The following is an 18,121-nucleotide window of genomic DNA, read 5'->3' on the forward strand; positions in this document are numbered from 1 at the left end:
ACATTGACAAGAAACAAAATGAGTGCCTTTAAAAAATGGATCTACTGCACGAACGACAAGTATTCGTCATTTTTTTTATTACGAGTTACAACAAAAAAGACATCTATATTTCAAAAAACCTGGAAGAATTTAAACGCTTCTTCACAAAGTCCCGTGTTATCAGATTCATCGACATTTTCTATTTCTTACACCCAAAAAGTGCTGGAATTTCTTTACGAATCTCACTTCCTGAGGCGATATACAGGAAGAAATTTATCGAATAATTACTGATATGCAAGACACTGAAAATCTCATCCAATAACATCAAGGTGCGGTTTTCTGAACTGAGACCGAGTGTTTTAACTAACCAATGCGGGAACGACAGCGCTAGGAAAGATGTGGTCAAAATAAACATCATTACAGTGACTCTGTAACTGTGTGACCGTCTCTTCTCGCACGATGTCTTATTGTTTAAATCAGGGAGCTGACAAATTTTCACCGATATCGCACTGTTGCAAATTATTATTAAGATAAAAGGAACATATAAAGAAAAGGAACTGTAAAAAAGCTTAAGTAATGTTGCATTAGTGGCCGGTTTTGCGCAACCCTTACCGGGCAGATAGAAGATCGGTATGGATGTTTGTACGCAGGTATTCAGAACAGCCATCGATGAAGCCATCCCCGTAACCACGAGACGAGAACATTTGACGGTACAAACACGACGAACCATGAAAGGAAAATATACACAAATGAGTCGTTCTGTCGCTACAACTGTCATCAACCAAGCGGATAATTGTTGACTGGTTGTTGGTAAAATAGTTACTATTAAACAAGAGGCTGTCGATTCTATCTTTACTACCAGAGAACCTCTGGTCTGAAGGGAAATGAAATTTATCCAAAACATGAAATGCGGTAACAGCACTGCCGAGTCGGTAACGGCTAATGCGGTCAGGTAAACGGAAAATGTGTTCGGTCGTAGTTTTTTCGACTGCATGAGAATGATCGTGAAAGAATTAAACACGAATCCACCGATAACTAGAACCGGTAATCCGACTAAATGTATCCAGTATTGCGACGATCTCATCTCAGGAATGTTGATGAAACGATTCTCGATAACGGCCGCCCAGTACGAATACCGGAACTGTTTTGACGTAGCGTTAACCATTGCAATGTCAATTAATCGAACAACTAACGACGCTTTTCAGAGACTAGCCTTTTAAAAATCACCACAATTCAGAATATAAATGTATGTGTTAGCGATCGATAAGCTTTTACTGAACGAAAACCTAATGCATTTCAGATGGAAATTTTAATTTCATGTATATATATATATATATATATATATATATATATATATATATATATATATATATATATATATATATATATATATATATATATATATATATATATATATATACACATATATACATATATATATACATATAAGGACGATCTCATATCGTATTTTCTGTAAAACTGTTTACGATTATCGACAAAACATAGATAGATATATCAGATGAAATAATGACAGATTTTGAATGAAACCTGGCGTTATTGATTTGGCTCTTCGAAAATATGTATTTCAAGAACAAATCTCTATATTTAGACCTTAAATAAGAAAAGTAACGATGAATTTGTCCCAAACGCTTTGAGCTAAGTGTAATGATAGTCTCTACTTAGAAAGTGGCAACGTCAATAACAAGGTTTTCGGTTTTGCAGATGATAGACACTTGTCAGTGGTCGTGTCCATTGATAGGGTTTGGTTTGCCCCTCTTTCCTAAGACCGTACACCCATAGCAATTCCGAAAAATTATCGTTCGAATGAAAAGCTTTAGGTTCTCACGAAGATTTTGCTCCCCCGAAAAAGATATTATTTCGTACCCACGAAAAAATGATATATTACACCATGTCACCCGCGGGGCTCAGTAGATTTACAACTAATCGAACACTTGACTATTTTGAAATTGTCAATAGCGTAAAATAATTGTAAAAAAGGACTTGCCGTGAGTCCAGTTTTTTCACATCGAAAAAGCCGATAGAATGGATATTATTGATTGTCTTCATTATATATTCAACTCGGTTTCAATAGCAATGACAAAATCTCATTCACTCAACTGAGCAGAAACACAGATTGGGTTTATAACAATTAGTTGTGTATTTGTAGATTCGAATAGTTTTGAACCATGTTTTATTTCAGTTTTTGTATCCTGGCTGCTGCTGCTGCTGCTGTTGTTATGATTCAAGTTAAAACTGCACCATTAGGTAAGTTCGTTTGATTTCGATGCTGCATTAATTTGTTGTTCGACTGATTTCTGAGACAACTTCACCTCGAGACCGGTTTAAACGTCTCTGTTTGGATTCGAGGACGCCGTTTAACCGCTCGTTTCTTTATATCATTTAAATCATTTTGTAGAAATAGATATGCAATGATAAGATTATTAGGTAGCTCTGTAATAACATACTGCGCTCTCCGAAAGCGACTGTTGGGATACGGCAGGCTGGGGTAGAACGCGCAACTACTGGCATGTAGCTTGCGACGATTCATTTCTGCGTCGGGTGCATCATAAACCGGCTTCATATGGTGCGTTCCTGACGGCACCGTTTGCCGCTATTTCCCACTAGTTGACGACAACCCCAGTTACGTCGGTACTCCTAAGTCCAAAAAGAATCTGAGAGATTATTGCTATCGTGCATGAAATTCGAAAAAGTCTGTGTATTCGGATTAATCCAGTATATTTCGGGTTAGTATACCGCGATCTAATAATAGCATAAATAAAACATAGCAAAATCGTATTATATTCACCTCGAATATTGCATTCGAAAAATAGGCAATTATAGGTGAATTGATGTTATCATTGAGGGACGAATTAGATAAATGACGATATAATTCATTCATGCGTTTTGACATCATATGCAAAATTGACTACGCAAAAAATTGTTTTCAAACTGATAAAATCCCGTGATCGAATATTTTTATGTAAATCATCATCATTCATTTTACAATCAAAATTATGTGGGTCCTGAAATATTCAAAAGCCGCAAAAACGAACGAATGTACAAATTGCAGATTACTATTTTACTACGGCGCACATTGAGCATTACGTCATAGAAACAAAATTCGATACTTGCCATCTCCAACAGAATAGTGTTTTCAAATTATTTTCTAGAAACGTGTGGACCCCAACAGAAACTCAGATGGAACATTATTCCACGGAAAGCATTGGCTGATATGGAAGATGATTGCATTTATGGTCTTACTATAATACAGTGTATTCATTTATGCGGGAATTTCACGAAGTTCCTATGTAGATCTGCTGATTATTTGGAATCGACACAGCGATGTTGTATTCAGCCAGAAAGTCGATTTACTCGGCCAGATTTGCTTGGAGATTGGCCTAGGTATCAAATGATAGATTGGAACTGTGAAAGTTACGAATTACGTAAGTATGCTCCTCTGAATCATGAAGTCCTATTTCGAGCAATGATCCTTGTTCTATGACGTCAGAAATCAAACTACATCTTAATTACTTTTTCGAAGACATGGAAATAAATCAAACGATGTACTTGTCATTTCACTAGGAACAGGAGCATATTATTTTTTTAAATTTTGACCCTAAACCAATACAATACACAATATGCAATTTCACCTAAAGTACTGATATCTTTCTAGCCAACAGTTTTCGAATATTTCTTTTCCCGTTATAAGTGCAACCCAGCAACGACTCAGATGGAACATAGTTGCACGGAAGGCAATGGCTGTATTCCCGAATGATTGCGTTACGGGTCTTACCATAAGACAGTGTATTGATCCATGTGCGACTTTCACGAAGTTCCTTTGTCAATCTGCTGATTATCACCAATTATCACAAAGCTGTTGTATTCAACCAGAAAATAATCATATATATTTGAAGATTGGTCAAATGATGATTCAGGGTAATTGATAGGAACTGGTTGTAATTTTGAAATCACCATATTTTGTAGATTTCACGAAAAATGCTGCGTCCAAGAATCTACCTTCACCTGACATAAATCCATTAGAACCAGTAGCAACATCGAGGTCTAAAATTCACTGTGGCTTCAAATGTCTTTTGAATCATGCATGTGATTTGTTCGTCATTAAACGGCAGAATAACATCATAAAGTGTCGTTTATATAATACAGATCTGATTGCTGATGATAAATGGCAACAAGCGACTGATGAAATCATATATAAGGACAACTCATCTAGATTCAGATATCTGTGAACATTGAAATCACGTATTTATTGTTGAATTCACTATGAAGTTAATACCTATCAATTATTATGTTATCAATTCATAGAATATATTGTGGAAGAATGACTTCACTTTCACCAATCTATCACGCATGCGTATTACTAATAGTATAGCTTATATCGATGGTCTATGTACCGTATTACACGTATTTAATGTACTTTGTGAGGGATTAAATAACCGGGTAGAGTTAGAGTTCCGCTAGTAGTTTCTGCGCTTCATTTCCTTCTACATTTCTGTTACGTACATTCGTACGGAGCCCAGAAAAAAACATTTATTTTTCACCATGTTACCCACCGGGAATCCGTTTATTCGTCGTCGAGACCAATACAATAATGTTTAAATACATTGATACCTAGTATGCTTTATCTAACGGGTTCTGTTTCTGTAGAAATCATCGAATTTTCATACTGAATAATTACTGAATTATTTAAAATTTTATCATTGAAACTGTTGTTGTTGTAATTATTGGATTGGTCGGTATTATACAAGATGATTAATACTAATCATTCCGTGTTTATCACCCATATATCATCATGATTACAGGTAAGGTTATATATATATATATATATATATATATATAAATGGTCACCATTTTGTGTAAGCTGTTATCGTGATGAACTTCCAAGTCAAAATCGTTATTTGAAGACACGTGACCACGTTGTTACCAGAGAAACATCTGATTGAATGAATTTTGATATAGTTTGCATGTTTCTAACGCATGTTCAGCGTGTCATGTTACCTTACAAGAATCGACACCGTATTCATTTCAAAACGACACTGATTCATGAAACGTGACGTGACGATGTGCGCCATTTCTGGATATAGCAACCAGTCATTAAAGCACAATCATGTTGATGAAATATACTCTTTAAAAGGGACCCTGTTATTACGAAGACACTGCGCATGTCACAATTTTCACCGAATGGATTGACACCAGGTTGTCTGAATGGAATAAAGGAACATAAAATTTGGTGACCATTTGTCAATTTTTTTATCTAAATTAACCATCAGATAAGTATCGTTAGGTTTATATAACGCTTAAACCCAACGCAGACAAGACAGAGAACAAGGAAACAGATACGTGTGTGATCAGACATACCATGTTTGTCGTTTCTTGTGACGGACACGAACTCCTGGGAAACGTGTTTCTGTTTCCTGTTTTAATGTTTCCCCGCAATGAGCTTTACTAACTTACTTGCAGCTGGCCCCTGTATTTTCTCCCAATGACAGCAGGAGCGGGAAAAAGGAACTATCTGTATCCCCGGGGAGGTGAATACGGCATGGACCCATCAAGGATCCCTCCCCTTTCGTGTTCTCTGGTATTTTTACACGTTTCAACGTTTAAAACGTTTAAAAGAATGTTTTGTGTATTGGGTTGAAAATGCCCGTGCAGTTTGTAGTTCTCTATCTTTCGAAAGGGCACAAGAAAATCACGTGACCGACGCCCAGCATTGCAACAACGTACGACAAATACGGTACTGCAATATGATGCGACGCGTTAACTACCTTTCAATAAGACACCTCCTGTCTGGTGTCAAGCCGCTGTGATGATGAAACCAACACTGTTGTTTATATAGGTATTGAAAGTTCCTCAACAGTATTCAATTCCGCCTTCAAACGCAAGATCGTTACGAAATCCGCTGATTTTTTTCACAGAATAATGTCACGTGCAGCACCTCTATAGTAACTTACGCGTAACAGGCGGCGGTGAAGATACGTCACGCATATAGATATAACACAAGGATACACGCAGATACAACTACATATGGATGATCATTTAGCGGGTACGAAGATGACACAACTAATGACCCAAATGAATTTGAGTCTTAACTCAACCCTTCTTCCTGGTGACGCGGACTTACCGATGCCAATACTGTTCGTCGTCGGCACAATATTGTCAGTATGTGTTATGGTAGCAGTTCTGGGCAATGCGCTGATTTTATTCATTTTACTCAGGTAAGCGTAATGAAAATGTTTCAGAACCTTCGTAAGTTGTCAATTTACCTTTTTCAAGTAATGTAAGGTCCTATCAAAACCCTTAACACAAAGTATAATCAGTTGTACGCGCATATGTTTGAGATCTACGTTCACGGAAAGAGTTAAACTGAAATGACTGCAGTGAACTGATGTGAATCTCTGTGTAGATATAACGAATAAAACCCACAGTTACTTCTGTAAAAACAGTTTATTGCCTTACAGTTTGAGGTTCAAACTAAACCTCATCATCGGAGGAACAAAACATTTTTTGTTCCTCTGATGAGGAGATTTAGTTTGAACTGTGGGTTTTATTCGTTTAAACTGAAATGTTCAATCTTATGATGACAAATACGTGTTTTTTTGCAAAAAATTCAAAATTAACCGTTTAAAGCTTTTTTTCTTGAAACTTCTCTTTTGAAGGATTTTTTTACTCGCACGCTCTGTTCGCACTCGACAGTTGTATATTAAGTTCGACGATTTTCGATGACCATTCAGATCAAATTCCATTAAAATCATTTTGACGCTCCGTGTGAATTTTGCTTTTTGAAGTGAGAGATTTATCAGTCCGTATCATTTCAGAGAATATTTTGGTTTTATTTGGGATTTTAATTAGTTTGATTGGTTGGAGAACGATGAAGAATCTTACTCGATCATCTATGGCTAAAAGAATGATTCCTTACATCATTAAATTTGTTTTCAGACACAGATGTTTTCCTGGCTTTACGCATTATCTGACTGTAAACCTAGCAGGTTGTGACCTGGCTCAAGCTTTGTTTGTAGCGCCTATGGTGGCAGGTGCTTGTTTGAAAGGAAGGTGGATAAGCGGGGAAGTTGGTGAGCTTACGACTGTTGTATCCCGTCAATGATTTATTCGTCATAAATCTTTATACGAGTTTGGATGATATTAATTTGAACATATACGAAGCTAAATGATAACGAATCTGTATATTACTATTTTTAATTGTTTTTATCAGGTTGCTCTGTCGATGGCTTCTCGATGACGATGTTGGGATTCATTTCGATATACTCGACGATGGGGATTGCGCTGGATCGCTGCTTCGCTATCAAAACTTCACATAAACCCAGGAAAGTAAAACTATCCGTCACCAGGCAGATGACTGTTCTATTAGCTGTTTGGTTGGGGGCGATTATCTGGGCTATGCCTCCGCTAGTAGGTATTTGTGGTTACGCGAGCGAGGTTATACCCGTGTCCTGTTCATACGACTTTCTAAACAAGGAGAAATCGTGCGTCTGGTTTATCATATCCGCTGTCGTCGCAGGATTTATCATTCCTCTTACAGCTACGTTACTTACGTTCCATAAAGTGTACAGCGCAGTCGTCGAGTATCAAGATCAAATTCGCGAAACCGACTTCATCCAGAAAGGGCTTCGTTCTAGAGAACGTTGGAAACGCCGTAAGATGGCGCTCGCTACTGATTTAGCCCGAATGTCATTAGCCTCGATGTTGTTATTCTGCGGGTCGTGGTTGCCCTACACGATCCTCGCTCTTGTTACCATGTTTTATCACTCGCCGTCTTCAGTTTCATGGCTCTCGGTTCTGCCACCGATTCTCGCTAAAATCTCCACTATACTGCATCCAGTAATGTTCGGACTGCTCGACCATAAAGTTCGCAAACGTATATACTCGATTTTCTGCATAAGAAACCCCTATAACTCAACAGAACATCAATTTGTTTTTGCAAGTACGGATATTAGTAAATCAGAGAAATCAACAACGCAATGAATTCAATGCCCCAGCGTCTTATCCACTTTAACTGCAGCCTCCCTTCAGACAATCTTTTAGGTACGAATCCACTGACATTCACAGACACTGAGAGTCGAAATTCGTGATGCGTAGATAAACCTTTTGCAAATTGAGACGACATGCTGCAGAACGATGATAAGAACTGTTCAAGAAAGTCACGCGCAGTTGTAAAAATGTGGATCAAGTCAAACATATCTAGGATGGAACATAACTGCATCATTCGATTCTGCGTGGTTAAAACCCCTTTATTATTGTGTTATTTTGAAGTCACATGTTAATATGTTGGTTACTATATTGTTAAGACTTTATACCTAGAGTTCCAGTCCTATGAAGCCAGGTCCAGTTCGAGGATTTTCTTGAGGATAACCAGGGCACCATATCTGTGATGATCGTTGGCAATTATGATTGCTTTTCTACAAACGATATTTGTTTCTGTTGTCAGGTAAATGACACTATACGACATGCTATAGCAATCAGTTAGTTACCTTGTGGTGAACATTTACGTAAGTAAATGCAATCTGGAATTTAGACCGGATGTTACCTCCTAATGCGCTGACATGTTTTCCCGTGTTGTAAATTATATCGCGTTCGTTACAAACCACTAAATGACGAATTGGTTTTTGTTTTTAATTTAATACTGCATAACGTCAACATAAAGTCGAAGAAGGAACTTACATTAACCAAACTAATGAGTTTCACATTTGAATGTTAGCAGAAAGTCAGTTAAGTCTTGATAGAGTTAGGTTTCTTCGTGCTTTTTACTGAACACGAAAAATTGCGTTCGACATTGATTCATCACTGGAGAAATGAATGTATCTTTATTTAGTTTTTCAGCATTTTTCGTAACGTTGGTGAGTAGGAATCGTTCTTATTCAGAAATTCAAATGAATTTTACCCGATGCTGCCCTAGAAGGCACGGATTAGAAATGTGTGCACACTTTAATGCTTGTCACTCAATTTGTACATGTTCTTCGCAACTGGTTCTGAATTTCTATAAAAGTAGAAGGTTTTGTGTTCCAATATGATACAGTTTTAGTAAATCCGAGTTCCTCAATCGGAACGCCGAAAAATAAGATAGCAACATGTAAAGATTTTCTGTACGGCTACAGCAACGATGAAAACATTTTGGCCCACTTTTTGCTATGTTCTATAATTTTTAGACTTTTGTGGTTTCTACAGGAGCACCACTTGTTGTTTTATTAATAGTTCTGTTTATTTTAGTTTATTTACCTTCTGTTGTGAGTTTCTGGTTATTCGACCTGATGACATTTTGTTTGATTTCAATAAATTTTATCGGATAAAAATTTCACCGTTGGATATTTTCATGTGTCTTCAGTTGATACGGAGTGTTTTATTCGATAACTATAGAGACCATGATAAAATGATGACCACACTTGACCACGATATTCATATGGGCATATATGACACCTCCAAAGGACGCCCCCTGTCCCAATGAAACTCCCGAAACGTTGAGTTGTCTTGTTAATTTTGTAACCAAGATGTCTTTTTCAACAGTTAGCGTTGAATATTCTATGCCGTCATCACAAACCAAATGGCACGGACCTCAGTGAGGCATCCCACTCATTAGAGAGAAAATAACGTCTGCATCAGAATACTAAAGAGTCTCGGTTCGAAAAATTAAAAAAACACTAATTTCATGAGTCGATTGAGGAAACACTGTTAAGAAGTTTATAGTTATCGAGTTTTTACTGGGATGGTAACGATGTGTTATGCAAATACTGAAGTAGACTTTTTAGTTACGGGTCTTTGTTCTTCGACAACTAAAAAGTAAACTTGTGAATATCGACGATTGCTTTCGTTATATATACAATTGTATTTTTATGGTATTGATACAGATACAGTTAGGCTGACGAGGGATAAGGATTGTATTATACGTTGTGTATTTGTGGATTCGAATAGTTTTGAACCATGTTTTATTTTAGTCTTTGTTTCCTGGCTGCTGCTGCTGCTGCTGCTGCTGCTGCTGCTGCTGCTGCTGTTATGATTCAAGTTAAAACTGCGCCTTTAGGTAAGTTCGTTTGATTTCGCTACTATATTTATATGTAAATATGTTACCTAAAGACCGGTTTGAACGAATCGGATCATTTTCCGACGAATTTGAGAAGAAACGCGATCGTAGTTCAGTTCATGTCGACTGTGCTTGATTTCCGAGAACTGGCGGGATAGGCCTATAATCTTACGTTATTTGCGTAACTTCACACTGAGCAACTTTTTGTTGCGAACGGTAAGACGTCGGGAAGTTTTGTTAAGATAAGATAAGATAAAATAGTTTATTACACTAATCAAAGCATTTGGTACAGAATAATTATTGAACATCATAGTAACAAAATGATGATTAATCATCTACTTAATAATTCTTGATGATTTGGTAAAGATCTGATGATAAGTTTTTGCAGGTCACATGCACTGTTACTAGACGAATCGCAGGTCGTCGCGGTAGTTGTTGCACCACTTCAGTTCAATTCGGAATTGGAAGTGACTCGTCGCTGACAGCGATGTGCTGCCAATCTGCGACGAGTACGTAGAATTTCGAGTGTCCGATAGCCCGAGTTATATCGGCTTCCGATATGTCGAAGTCCTACATAAGTTCGATTGTTCCTCAATAATATGATGATAGTTTCTCTGCGAGACTGTGAGGTGAATAACAAAATGACTATTCGATACACTCATGTATTTTACATCTCATGCAAAATTAACAAAGTCGTGTCGATATAAAACTTTTCAGACTGATCCAGTATTTGTATGATAGATTTCTATTATATTGTTGTGCGTATTGAGCATTATATTAGCGAAAGAAATTTGAAAGATGACGAACTCTGAGTGAATAATGTTTTCAAACAACTTTCTAGATACGTGTGGCCCCCAGCAAAGACTCAGATGGGACATTTTTCCACAGAAAGCCTTGGCTGGAATGCTAGACGATTGCGTTTATGGTCTTACTATAAGACAGTGTATTAATTCATGTGTAAATTTCACGAAGTTCCTATGTAGATCTGCTGATTATTTGGAATCGACACAGCGATGTTGTATTCAGCCAGAAAGTAGATTTACTCGGCCGGATCTGTTTGGTAGTCATGTAGGGTATCAACTGATAGAGTGGACTTGTGAACATGTAGCTGAATTAGGTTTGTATGCCGCCATGTACCGAGCTGATCGACAGATAACGAGCTGCTGTAGATCGCCCGTTGTCAAAATTAATTCATTTTCCGCGAACTCTGAACTGAATTTGTAGACTCCCGAATACGTTACACTATGACAGGGCGAATATACGATAAATCCATTATTCTACTCGTATATAGTTTAATTGCTTTATTTAAGAAAAAGCTCAGTCAGTTTTAAGAGAAATGTAGAAGAAATCGAATGCGAAGACCAACTATATGCTAGCGACACATGGCGGATCCTCGCCTGCCATACGTGGAATCCTCGCTTGCCAAAGTAGCTTTGCGGGTGCCCCATTGATTCAATGAAAACTGCTTTTTGACACTTTTGACTTCTCATCATTATATTCGAGTATATGTTAAACCATTGTTTGTTTGATCTCACGTATCTTGTAGAATTTGCGATTGATACCGAGTCTAAGAATCTACCTTCATCCGACATCAACCCACTTGGACCAGTCACAGTAACAGCGTCTCAAATTTGTTGTAGCTTGAAATGTCTTTTGAATTGTGAATGTGATCTGTTTGTAATTAAACGGCAGAATAGCATCTTAAAGTGTCGTTTATATAATACAGATCTGATTGCTGATGATAAATGGCAAAAAGCGACTGATGAAATTATCTACAAGGAAAACTCATCTAGATTCAGATATCTGTGAATTCTAGAAAATTTATACAAATTATAATTTTCATTCAATTCTACTTATGATAATCGTTTTAATGATTCTAAATAATAAAACGTTTAGACTTAAAATTTTTTTCAGCGCACGGCACTTCATTAACATCATTTTTCACGGTTTTCTTAGTTTAGCTTCCACTGTTTTAACAGGGCAAACGTATATTCAAATTTAGATTAACGCACGTATTTGAATGATAATCTTTTAAAGGGTTATATCAAATATTTATATACAAAGATATCTGTAAATATAGAATTTACAGATATGAATGGTGTATTTTTAGTTTTATTGTTTTCAATCATTATTTACAATTTGAAATGTTTTATGGAACGAATACTTGGTCACCTACATCACTGTTTAAGACGTTCAACTTTGAATAAAATCTAGATTGCTATTATTCGATATAAACGACTTCTTATAACACTGTGCTGATAAACTATCTTATGTCTGGTATTTGCAGTTCAGACATTCACCGTTTGTACTGTGAAGGCTGGACAATCAGATTAAAACTGCGATAGTGTTCGATGTCTGGTCGGTGTTTATAGTCTATTTTCAATGAAAAATGTCTCAGGTGAACATATTCGAAGTGTCAACGATCATTTCTTTTTTAAGTTATGCTGATAAAATGTCTGGTGCTGGCACTCAACTCACGGAAGTCGAGCACCTTTCCCCTCTCCCAATCTTAAATCATTTAAATATGGAAGCAAAATCATTTTCTATTCAGTGTTCACGGCATTTCATCGATAAATGAATCATTTATTGAAATGAATAACGTAAATATGAAGACATTAATCTGTCGTTTAACAATTCAAATTTGAAAAGTGGTCGAAACAAATTTCATTCTGAAATTTACAACAAAAATCGTTGATCGTTGTGCGTCGGAAAATAATGTTAGTTGAATTTCTGCAAGCACGAATCTATAAGCGTATAGGAATTTGCGTTTTTACAATTCGCCTTTTCATTGTTGCGCGCGCAGCGAGGGATCACCGGTACGAAGTGCCCGTCTACGTACGACATCTAGCGGAATTTTCTTGCGGTCGTAAGCCTGCCCGAAGTAAGCCATTATATCCAGGAAGAACGTGGTCGGATTCAGTTTCCAGCCGAACTCGCTCGTGCTATAGTCCATCGGGAACGTGTGATGATAGTTATGGAAGCCTTCCCCTATTGCCCAGAACGACACGAACATGTTCTCAGCCGGGTTGATGAATTTATCGTAAGGACGATTCCCGTACATATGCGCCAGACTATTTACACACCAGGTCCAATGAAGCGTCATCGTGTAACGCAACAAACAAACTAGAAACGACGTAACTAACGATTCGCCCCAGACAATATGAGGTATCACAGTCGGTATAGCGAAACAGCTTAATAGAACAAACGGCAAATAGAACCTAAAATATATACAATACAAGATACATTCATTTAGTACAGTAAAACTAACCTAGCTCGGACAAACTATGACCGGCTTAGTCGGTCTGGGGTCAGAAAAGTCCGAGTCATAGATAAAGGATGAACAAGATAGAAATGATTTTGTTAATGTCCGAGTTTGTCGAAGTTTTGAGTTAAGCCTGCCCGAGTAAGGCGAGGTTAACGTTGTTATATAGATAACTTTGTGACGGCATTTGACTGAGTTAAAATGTCGACGTCAAATCGTTGATGATATCTTTAGCAAAGAAGCTAATGAGATAAGAATGACGCGAGGATAATACGTGAAGATTCAAATATTCTTACTTCTTCTGGATAACGACGACTGGATCCTTCAACAGATCGGTATAATCTAGAGTTCGACCTTTAGCGATGACGTCAGGATGTTTCCGTACGAGTAGCCATCCCATATGCGAGAAGAACAGACCTCGTTTGGCGTTATGAGGATCGGCGTTTGTTTCTGAGTATTTGTGATGAACTCTGTGATCCCGCGACCATTCGTAGATGTGATTCTGAAATCAATTGAAATTCAATCATCGAGTAAAAAATTATATCTTCGCCTTAGTCGATTAATCTATTTCGTGAGTTGGAAACAATTTCATGGTTCCCGATAAACCCCGAACACGAATTTCTGCGTTGTGGCTGAGGATGCTACTTCATGTCAGCGGCCGACATGACTCGAGTAGTCGATTCTTAACACAAGGCACGAGATTTCCCTTCGACAATATGTTCGATTACTTTTTCAGAAATACTTGAAATATTGGTTTCATTCATAGTAATAATTCTATGCATGCACTTCTCATCTATTATTAACATAATACATTCTTATTTTCATTCGGCGTTTGTTGCTGAATTCTTCCAAACAGACTCGAACGGTTCTCTGGTTCAAACGTCAACTCTGAAACTACCAGGCGTAAGTTCGCGTTGCATTTTCGATACGTTGTATCCAGGGCCAATAGCTAAATTTAAACTTTTTGAATTTTGACACTGTCCTCAGTTATGGGATTATCTTCAAGGTCGCTGAAAACCAGAGTTTTTAGTGCCTTGCTCAGCCGCTAGGTAGCGAACTAGGCCCATTCTTTGCACTGCACAAGTAGACCCTCATACAGACAATGTACCTAAGTTTCATCAAGATCGACCCAATATTAATGAAGCTAATTCGCTGAAAGACAGGCGCACAGAACGACAGTTAAATCTTTTGAATTCTGATTATGGTGGGTTTTTAAACTTACAGTCTGTATGAACTTGTAACGCTATGAATTGTTGGCTCGTTTTTGATAAAGGATGAACAGTTTTTAAGCTCGACTTATAACATACTTTACGAAAAACAAACTGAGGAAATATCTTACCTGAAACGCGATTGTTTGACAAATGGCTAAGAATATTCTCAGAGGCAGTTTAGCTTTGTATGAACGATGAGCCCACAGTCGATGAGCTCCCGCTGTTATACCGAGAGCCCCGAAAAAATAGAACACACCCGCTAAAAAACAAAACAGGAGACATAGATATTTTAATGAATATATATTTCAATACGTGCTACCTACCTGAAACGAAACGAAGGGGGGGGGGGGTGGTGGTTCTAAAATTGGAAACCGGAGTACAAGCTATGCCGAGTTTCATTTTGGAAATTTTATCTTTTAATTGAACTGCGATGTTCTTCCGTTATTTTGTTTACCATATTTTAGATGTTAGGTTTATAGTTACTTTGTGTCAGGTCAATGCCATATAGATATTTTTTCCTATTTCTATTGTTAATGTATTTGTACAGATAGTTTGTTGAACTGTTTACTGATAAGAAATGAAGGCGACTTTGATGAATTAAATCTTATCATTATTGCGATCAATTTGATTATCACACGAGATATAATGTTTTGCACGCGTGCAGACAGCAGAGTTCATTCCCCCGTTGCTTGAAATCTTAAGAAATTTTAACTGCTCTATTTATTCAATTGTACGGAGGCATCGGGGCAGATTTCTATAATTCTATGCCTGGTGAAAAATCATTAAATTGAATACAAACTTGATTTCTATTTGATACGACCGACCGCAATTTAATTCCGACTTTCTATCATCGAAATGAATCTTATTTTCTTTAATCTTATGTTTTCCAAGTGTTGGCCATTTAACTTCGGCAAAAAGCTAATGTACACAATTCAATTGCGATAAATACAGAGAATTTCACAGGGATTACAAATAATGATGCTGAATTAATATCACATGGTATTTTTCATTCGAGAATATGTTATTTTTTACTCACCGAAAAATAATGTTCTCCATTTGGCGTGAAATATGGCGTAATAAATCCCGAAGATGGCGCTGATGTGTAGATATGTAAATAGAATGACGTTTCTCCAGACTATTTTGCGGGGAGGCAGTTTCCCTTCTTGCTGCAGAATACTGGCTTCTGCTTCATTGACCAGGTCCAGGTCTGGAGTATAGCTGTCTGGTTTAGTGGCGTCTACGATCGCCGAACCTTCTCTTATTCGTGGAGCCATTATCTTCTACCTTAACTGCCGGAAATTTAGTATATATACGAATTATTAAGAATCATATAAAGGCTAAGCGTGACGCACTGGACGTTAACGACTCCACAACACGACGCCGCGGTATTAACTGAAAATCGGCTAAAAAGAATTGTAAATATAGAACGGAAGTGTTGTCTGGATGAGGTCTTTGCCAGGTCATCCACAACTACAGTTCAAGAGTTTGAATCCAGACAACTGACGACTGACCATGATATTATATATATATATACATTTATATCACCGGCGATCGATATTTTGATTGTATAAAATTTTGCACGCACTTTGAGAACCATTTCTCATAGATATTTATATATTTAGTAACATTATCGTCTGTTTTTAGGTGCAGTTAGGTCAACATAGGGTTTACAATGTAGAATATACGGCGTCAATTATTTCAATAGATCGCGGCCATTGATTATCATTTATAAAGATGAGAGGAGAGTAGTCGGAGACACTATGTTATCGTTATAGGTAAATCTTATTATTTTCCGTAAAGGAAATTTTTAATGAAATACAATAGATTCCTCTTGACTCCTGATTCGTTGGTATCGGTTAAGTCGGTAAACCGTTCATATCTTACCCGAATTTAAACCTCTGATAAACATTTATATATTCGGAAATTAATCTCTCAGATCGTTAACAACAACATCTACAGTGAGTCCCAACACTAAATACGCAGTTTTCTATATATCAACCAGACTCACCTATTTCCAGTGCTACGTATGAATGTACGGGGACACTATTGTTCCAACACCGTTCACTGCTAGTGCTTAGCTCCTCTAAAAGTGACCGAATTGATGCAGTTATTATTCACGTCCGGAGTTGAGGTTTACTTTTATTTTCCGGGAACACGACACAAAAATTGCATGTGATACATGTGATCAAAGACCAAAGTGAATCGAGTGCGTAGCGGTGATACGAGTGTGGTATGAATGATCTGAATCACGTGTGTTTTGGCTGACGACATAACGAGCAATTATTGTGGCATTTATAAAAAAGGTATAAATATCGCAGCAGCGTTTAGTGACATGCGCTATTCAGCCACGAAGCCCGTGCTACGAATTGGAATATGGTTAGGCGTCTACAATCGAGTTTCTACCACTTTCAGTAAATACAATGTCTACGTCTACATTGTACTACGTATTTTGAAATTAAGAGAAATGTATATTTTGTTGATGTACGTTAGAAGAATAAACTGACCGAGCTATGAGTCACGCATGTCAGACTAATACGCGTCGTCATTTAACGATGCACCTGGCTGATATGAGTTTATCGTACGATGGTATGTTAATGTTTCTAACGGCGCTCTTTTGAGATCAAATCGATAGATTTAAAAAGATAGAGTATTTTTCCATTATACACTCAATTACTTTGTAGTTCCTGTGGTTATTACGTGTGTTTTCACACATACCCGCGCTCGTACTCAAAGAGACGTCGACTTTACGGCTTGCATGGAGTATATCGGATTGGGCGGAAGACTATGTCCTCCTGCATAGCCAAGGTGGATGAGCAAAATATTAATGAGAGAAAGTAATATATACCATCATCGTACCATCCTAGTATGGTACTAATAAATCGTCCTCCCTCGGCAGGGATTCGATCCCGATGACATCGAGACTGTCAGGGCGCGAAAGCTGAGTCTAGCTAAGCCATCAGATTGGAATCCCTGCCGAGGACGGTACTATACCGTTACTGGTTTCGTTAATCCCCAGTTGAGCATCAATATCCAGTTGACACGAATAGATAAGTGTCACCATCGACGAGAAGATTTGTCAAACAAAACCCACCCGATAAAAATGACGTAAAACGAATCGATTTCAAAACAGTTATTTTTTATTCAATTTTTGCATTTCATTTTTCTAGGCACGTTAAAACAACACAACGATTAATTATAATATTTTATCATACATTATACACAGTACATACGTCAGCATACGTCATTAACTAATTCAAACAAGATGATGGACTTTGAGAAATTCTGATGTTCCTGTTGTTATTACCTTTGCTACTCCAACGTGACACCATCTTCTTCGATCAAGTATTTTAGAAGTGTGTTGATATATATACGCGTATATATATATATATATATATATATATATATATATATATATATATATATATATATATATATATATATATATATATATATATATATATATATATATATATATATATATATATATATATACAATGACATACAATACATATAATCTTAATCATTTGTTTATTTCTACTCACGATGCCCATCACAGAAATAAACACAATTAAATTCATTAATGATCATATATTTATTAACACTACAGACCTGCCCGTGTCT

At 37.1% G+C, this 18,121-nt stretch overlaps 2 protein-coding genes across 3 annotated transcripts; one reads left to right on the forward strand and one right to left on the reverse strand.

Annotated features, from left to right (window-relative positions):
* Positions 1-977: 977 nt before the first annotated feature.
* On the forward strand, positions 978-8,448 carry LOC141904526 (melanopsin-like). The gene is made up of 4 exons (XM_074793119.1): positions 978-1,105; positions 6,934-7,067; positions 7,208-7,870; positions 8,441-8,448. The coding sequence occupies exons 1-4, from the start codon at positions 978-980 to the stop codon at positions 8,446-8,448; spliced, it is 933 nt and encodes a 310-aa protein (XP_074649220.1).
* A 4,141-nt stretch (positions 8,449-12,589) lies between these two features.
* On the reverse strand, positions 12,590-16,711 carry LOC141903066 (stearoyl-CoA desaturase 5-like). Of its 2 annotated transcripts, none has more exons than XM_074790949.1 (5): positions 16,509-16,711; positions 15,537-15,784; positions 14,629-14,759; positions 13,586-13,791; positions 12,590-13,245 (listed from the first exon to the last, which is right to left on the reverse strand). In XM_074790949.1, the coding sequence occupies exons 2-5, from the start codon at positions 15,772-15,774 to the stop codon at positions 12,813-12,815; spliced, it is 1,008 nt and encodes a 335-aa protein (XP_074647050.1). In that variant the 5' UTR covers positions 15,775-15,784; positions 16,509-16,711; the 3' UTR covers positions 12,590-12,812. The 2 variants fall into 2 exon arrangements, with proteins under 2 accessions (XP_074647050.1, XP_074647048.1); XM_074790947.1 differs by having other exon boundaries at positions 15,537-15,789; positions 16,509-16,710.
* Positions 16,712-18,121: the final 1,410 nt, after the last annotated feature.

Source organism: Tubulanus polymorphus, chromosome 4, assembly GCF_964204645.1.
Source record: "Tubulanus polymorphus chromosome 4, tnTubPoly1.2, whole genome shotgun sequence".
NCBI classification, from domain to species: Eukaryota; Metazoa; Nemertea; class Palaeonemertea; order Tubulaniformes; family Tubulanidae; genus Tubulanus; species Tubulanus polymorphus.

Coding starts and splice junctions, on each gene's coding strand:
- LOC141904526 (XM_074793119.1), top strand. CDS start 978: ATGATCGTGAAAGAATTAAACACGAATCCACCGATAACTAGAACCGGT. Junction 1,106..6,933: donor TTCTCGATAACGGCCGCCCA/GTACGAATACCG, acceptor ATTTGTTTTCAG/ACACAGATGTTTTCCTGGCT. Junction 7,068..7,207: donor GTGGATAAGCGGGGAAGTTG/GTGAGCTTACGA, acceptor TGTTTTTATCAG/GTTGCTCTGTCGATGGCTTC.
- LOC141903066 (XM_074790949.1), bottom strand. CDS start 15,774: ATGGCTCCACGAATAAGAGAAGGTTCGGCGATCGTAGACGCCACTAAA. Junction 14,760..15,536: donor ATGGAGAACATTATTTTTCG/GTGAGTAAAAAA, acceptor TTTGTTTTTTAG/CGGGTGTGTTCTATTTTTTC. Junction 13,246..13,585: donor GTCGTCGTTATCCAGAAGAA/GTAAGAATATTT, acceptor TATATATTTTAG/GTTCTATTTGCCGTTTGTTC.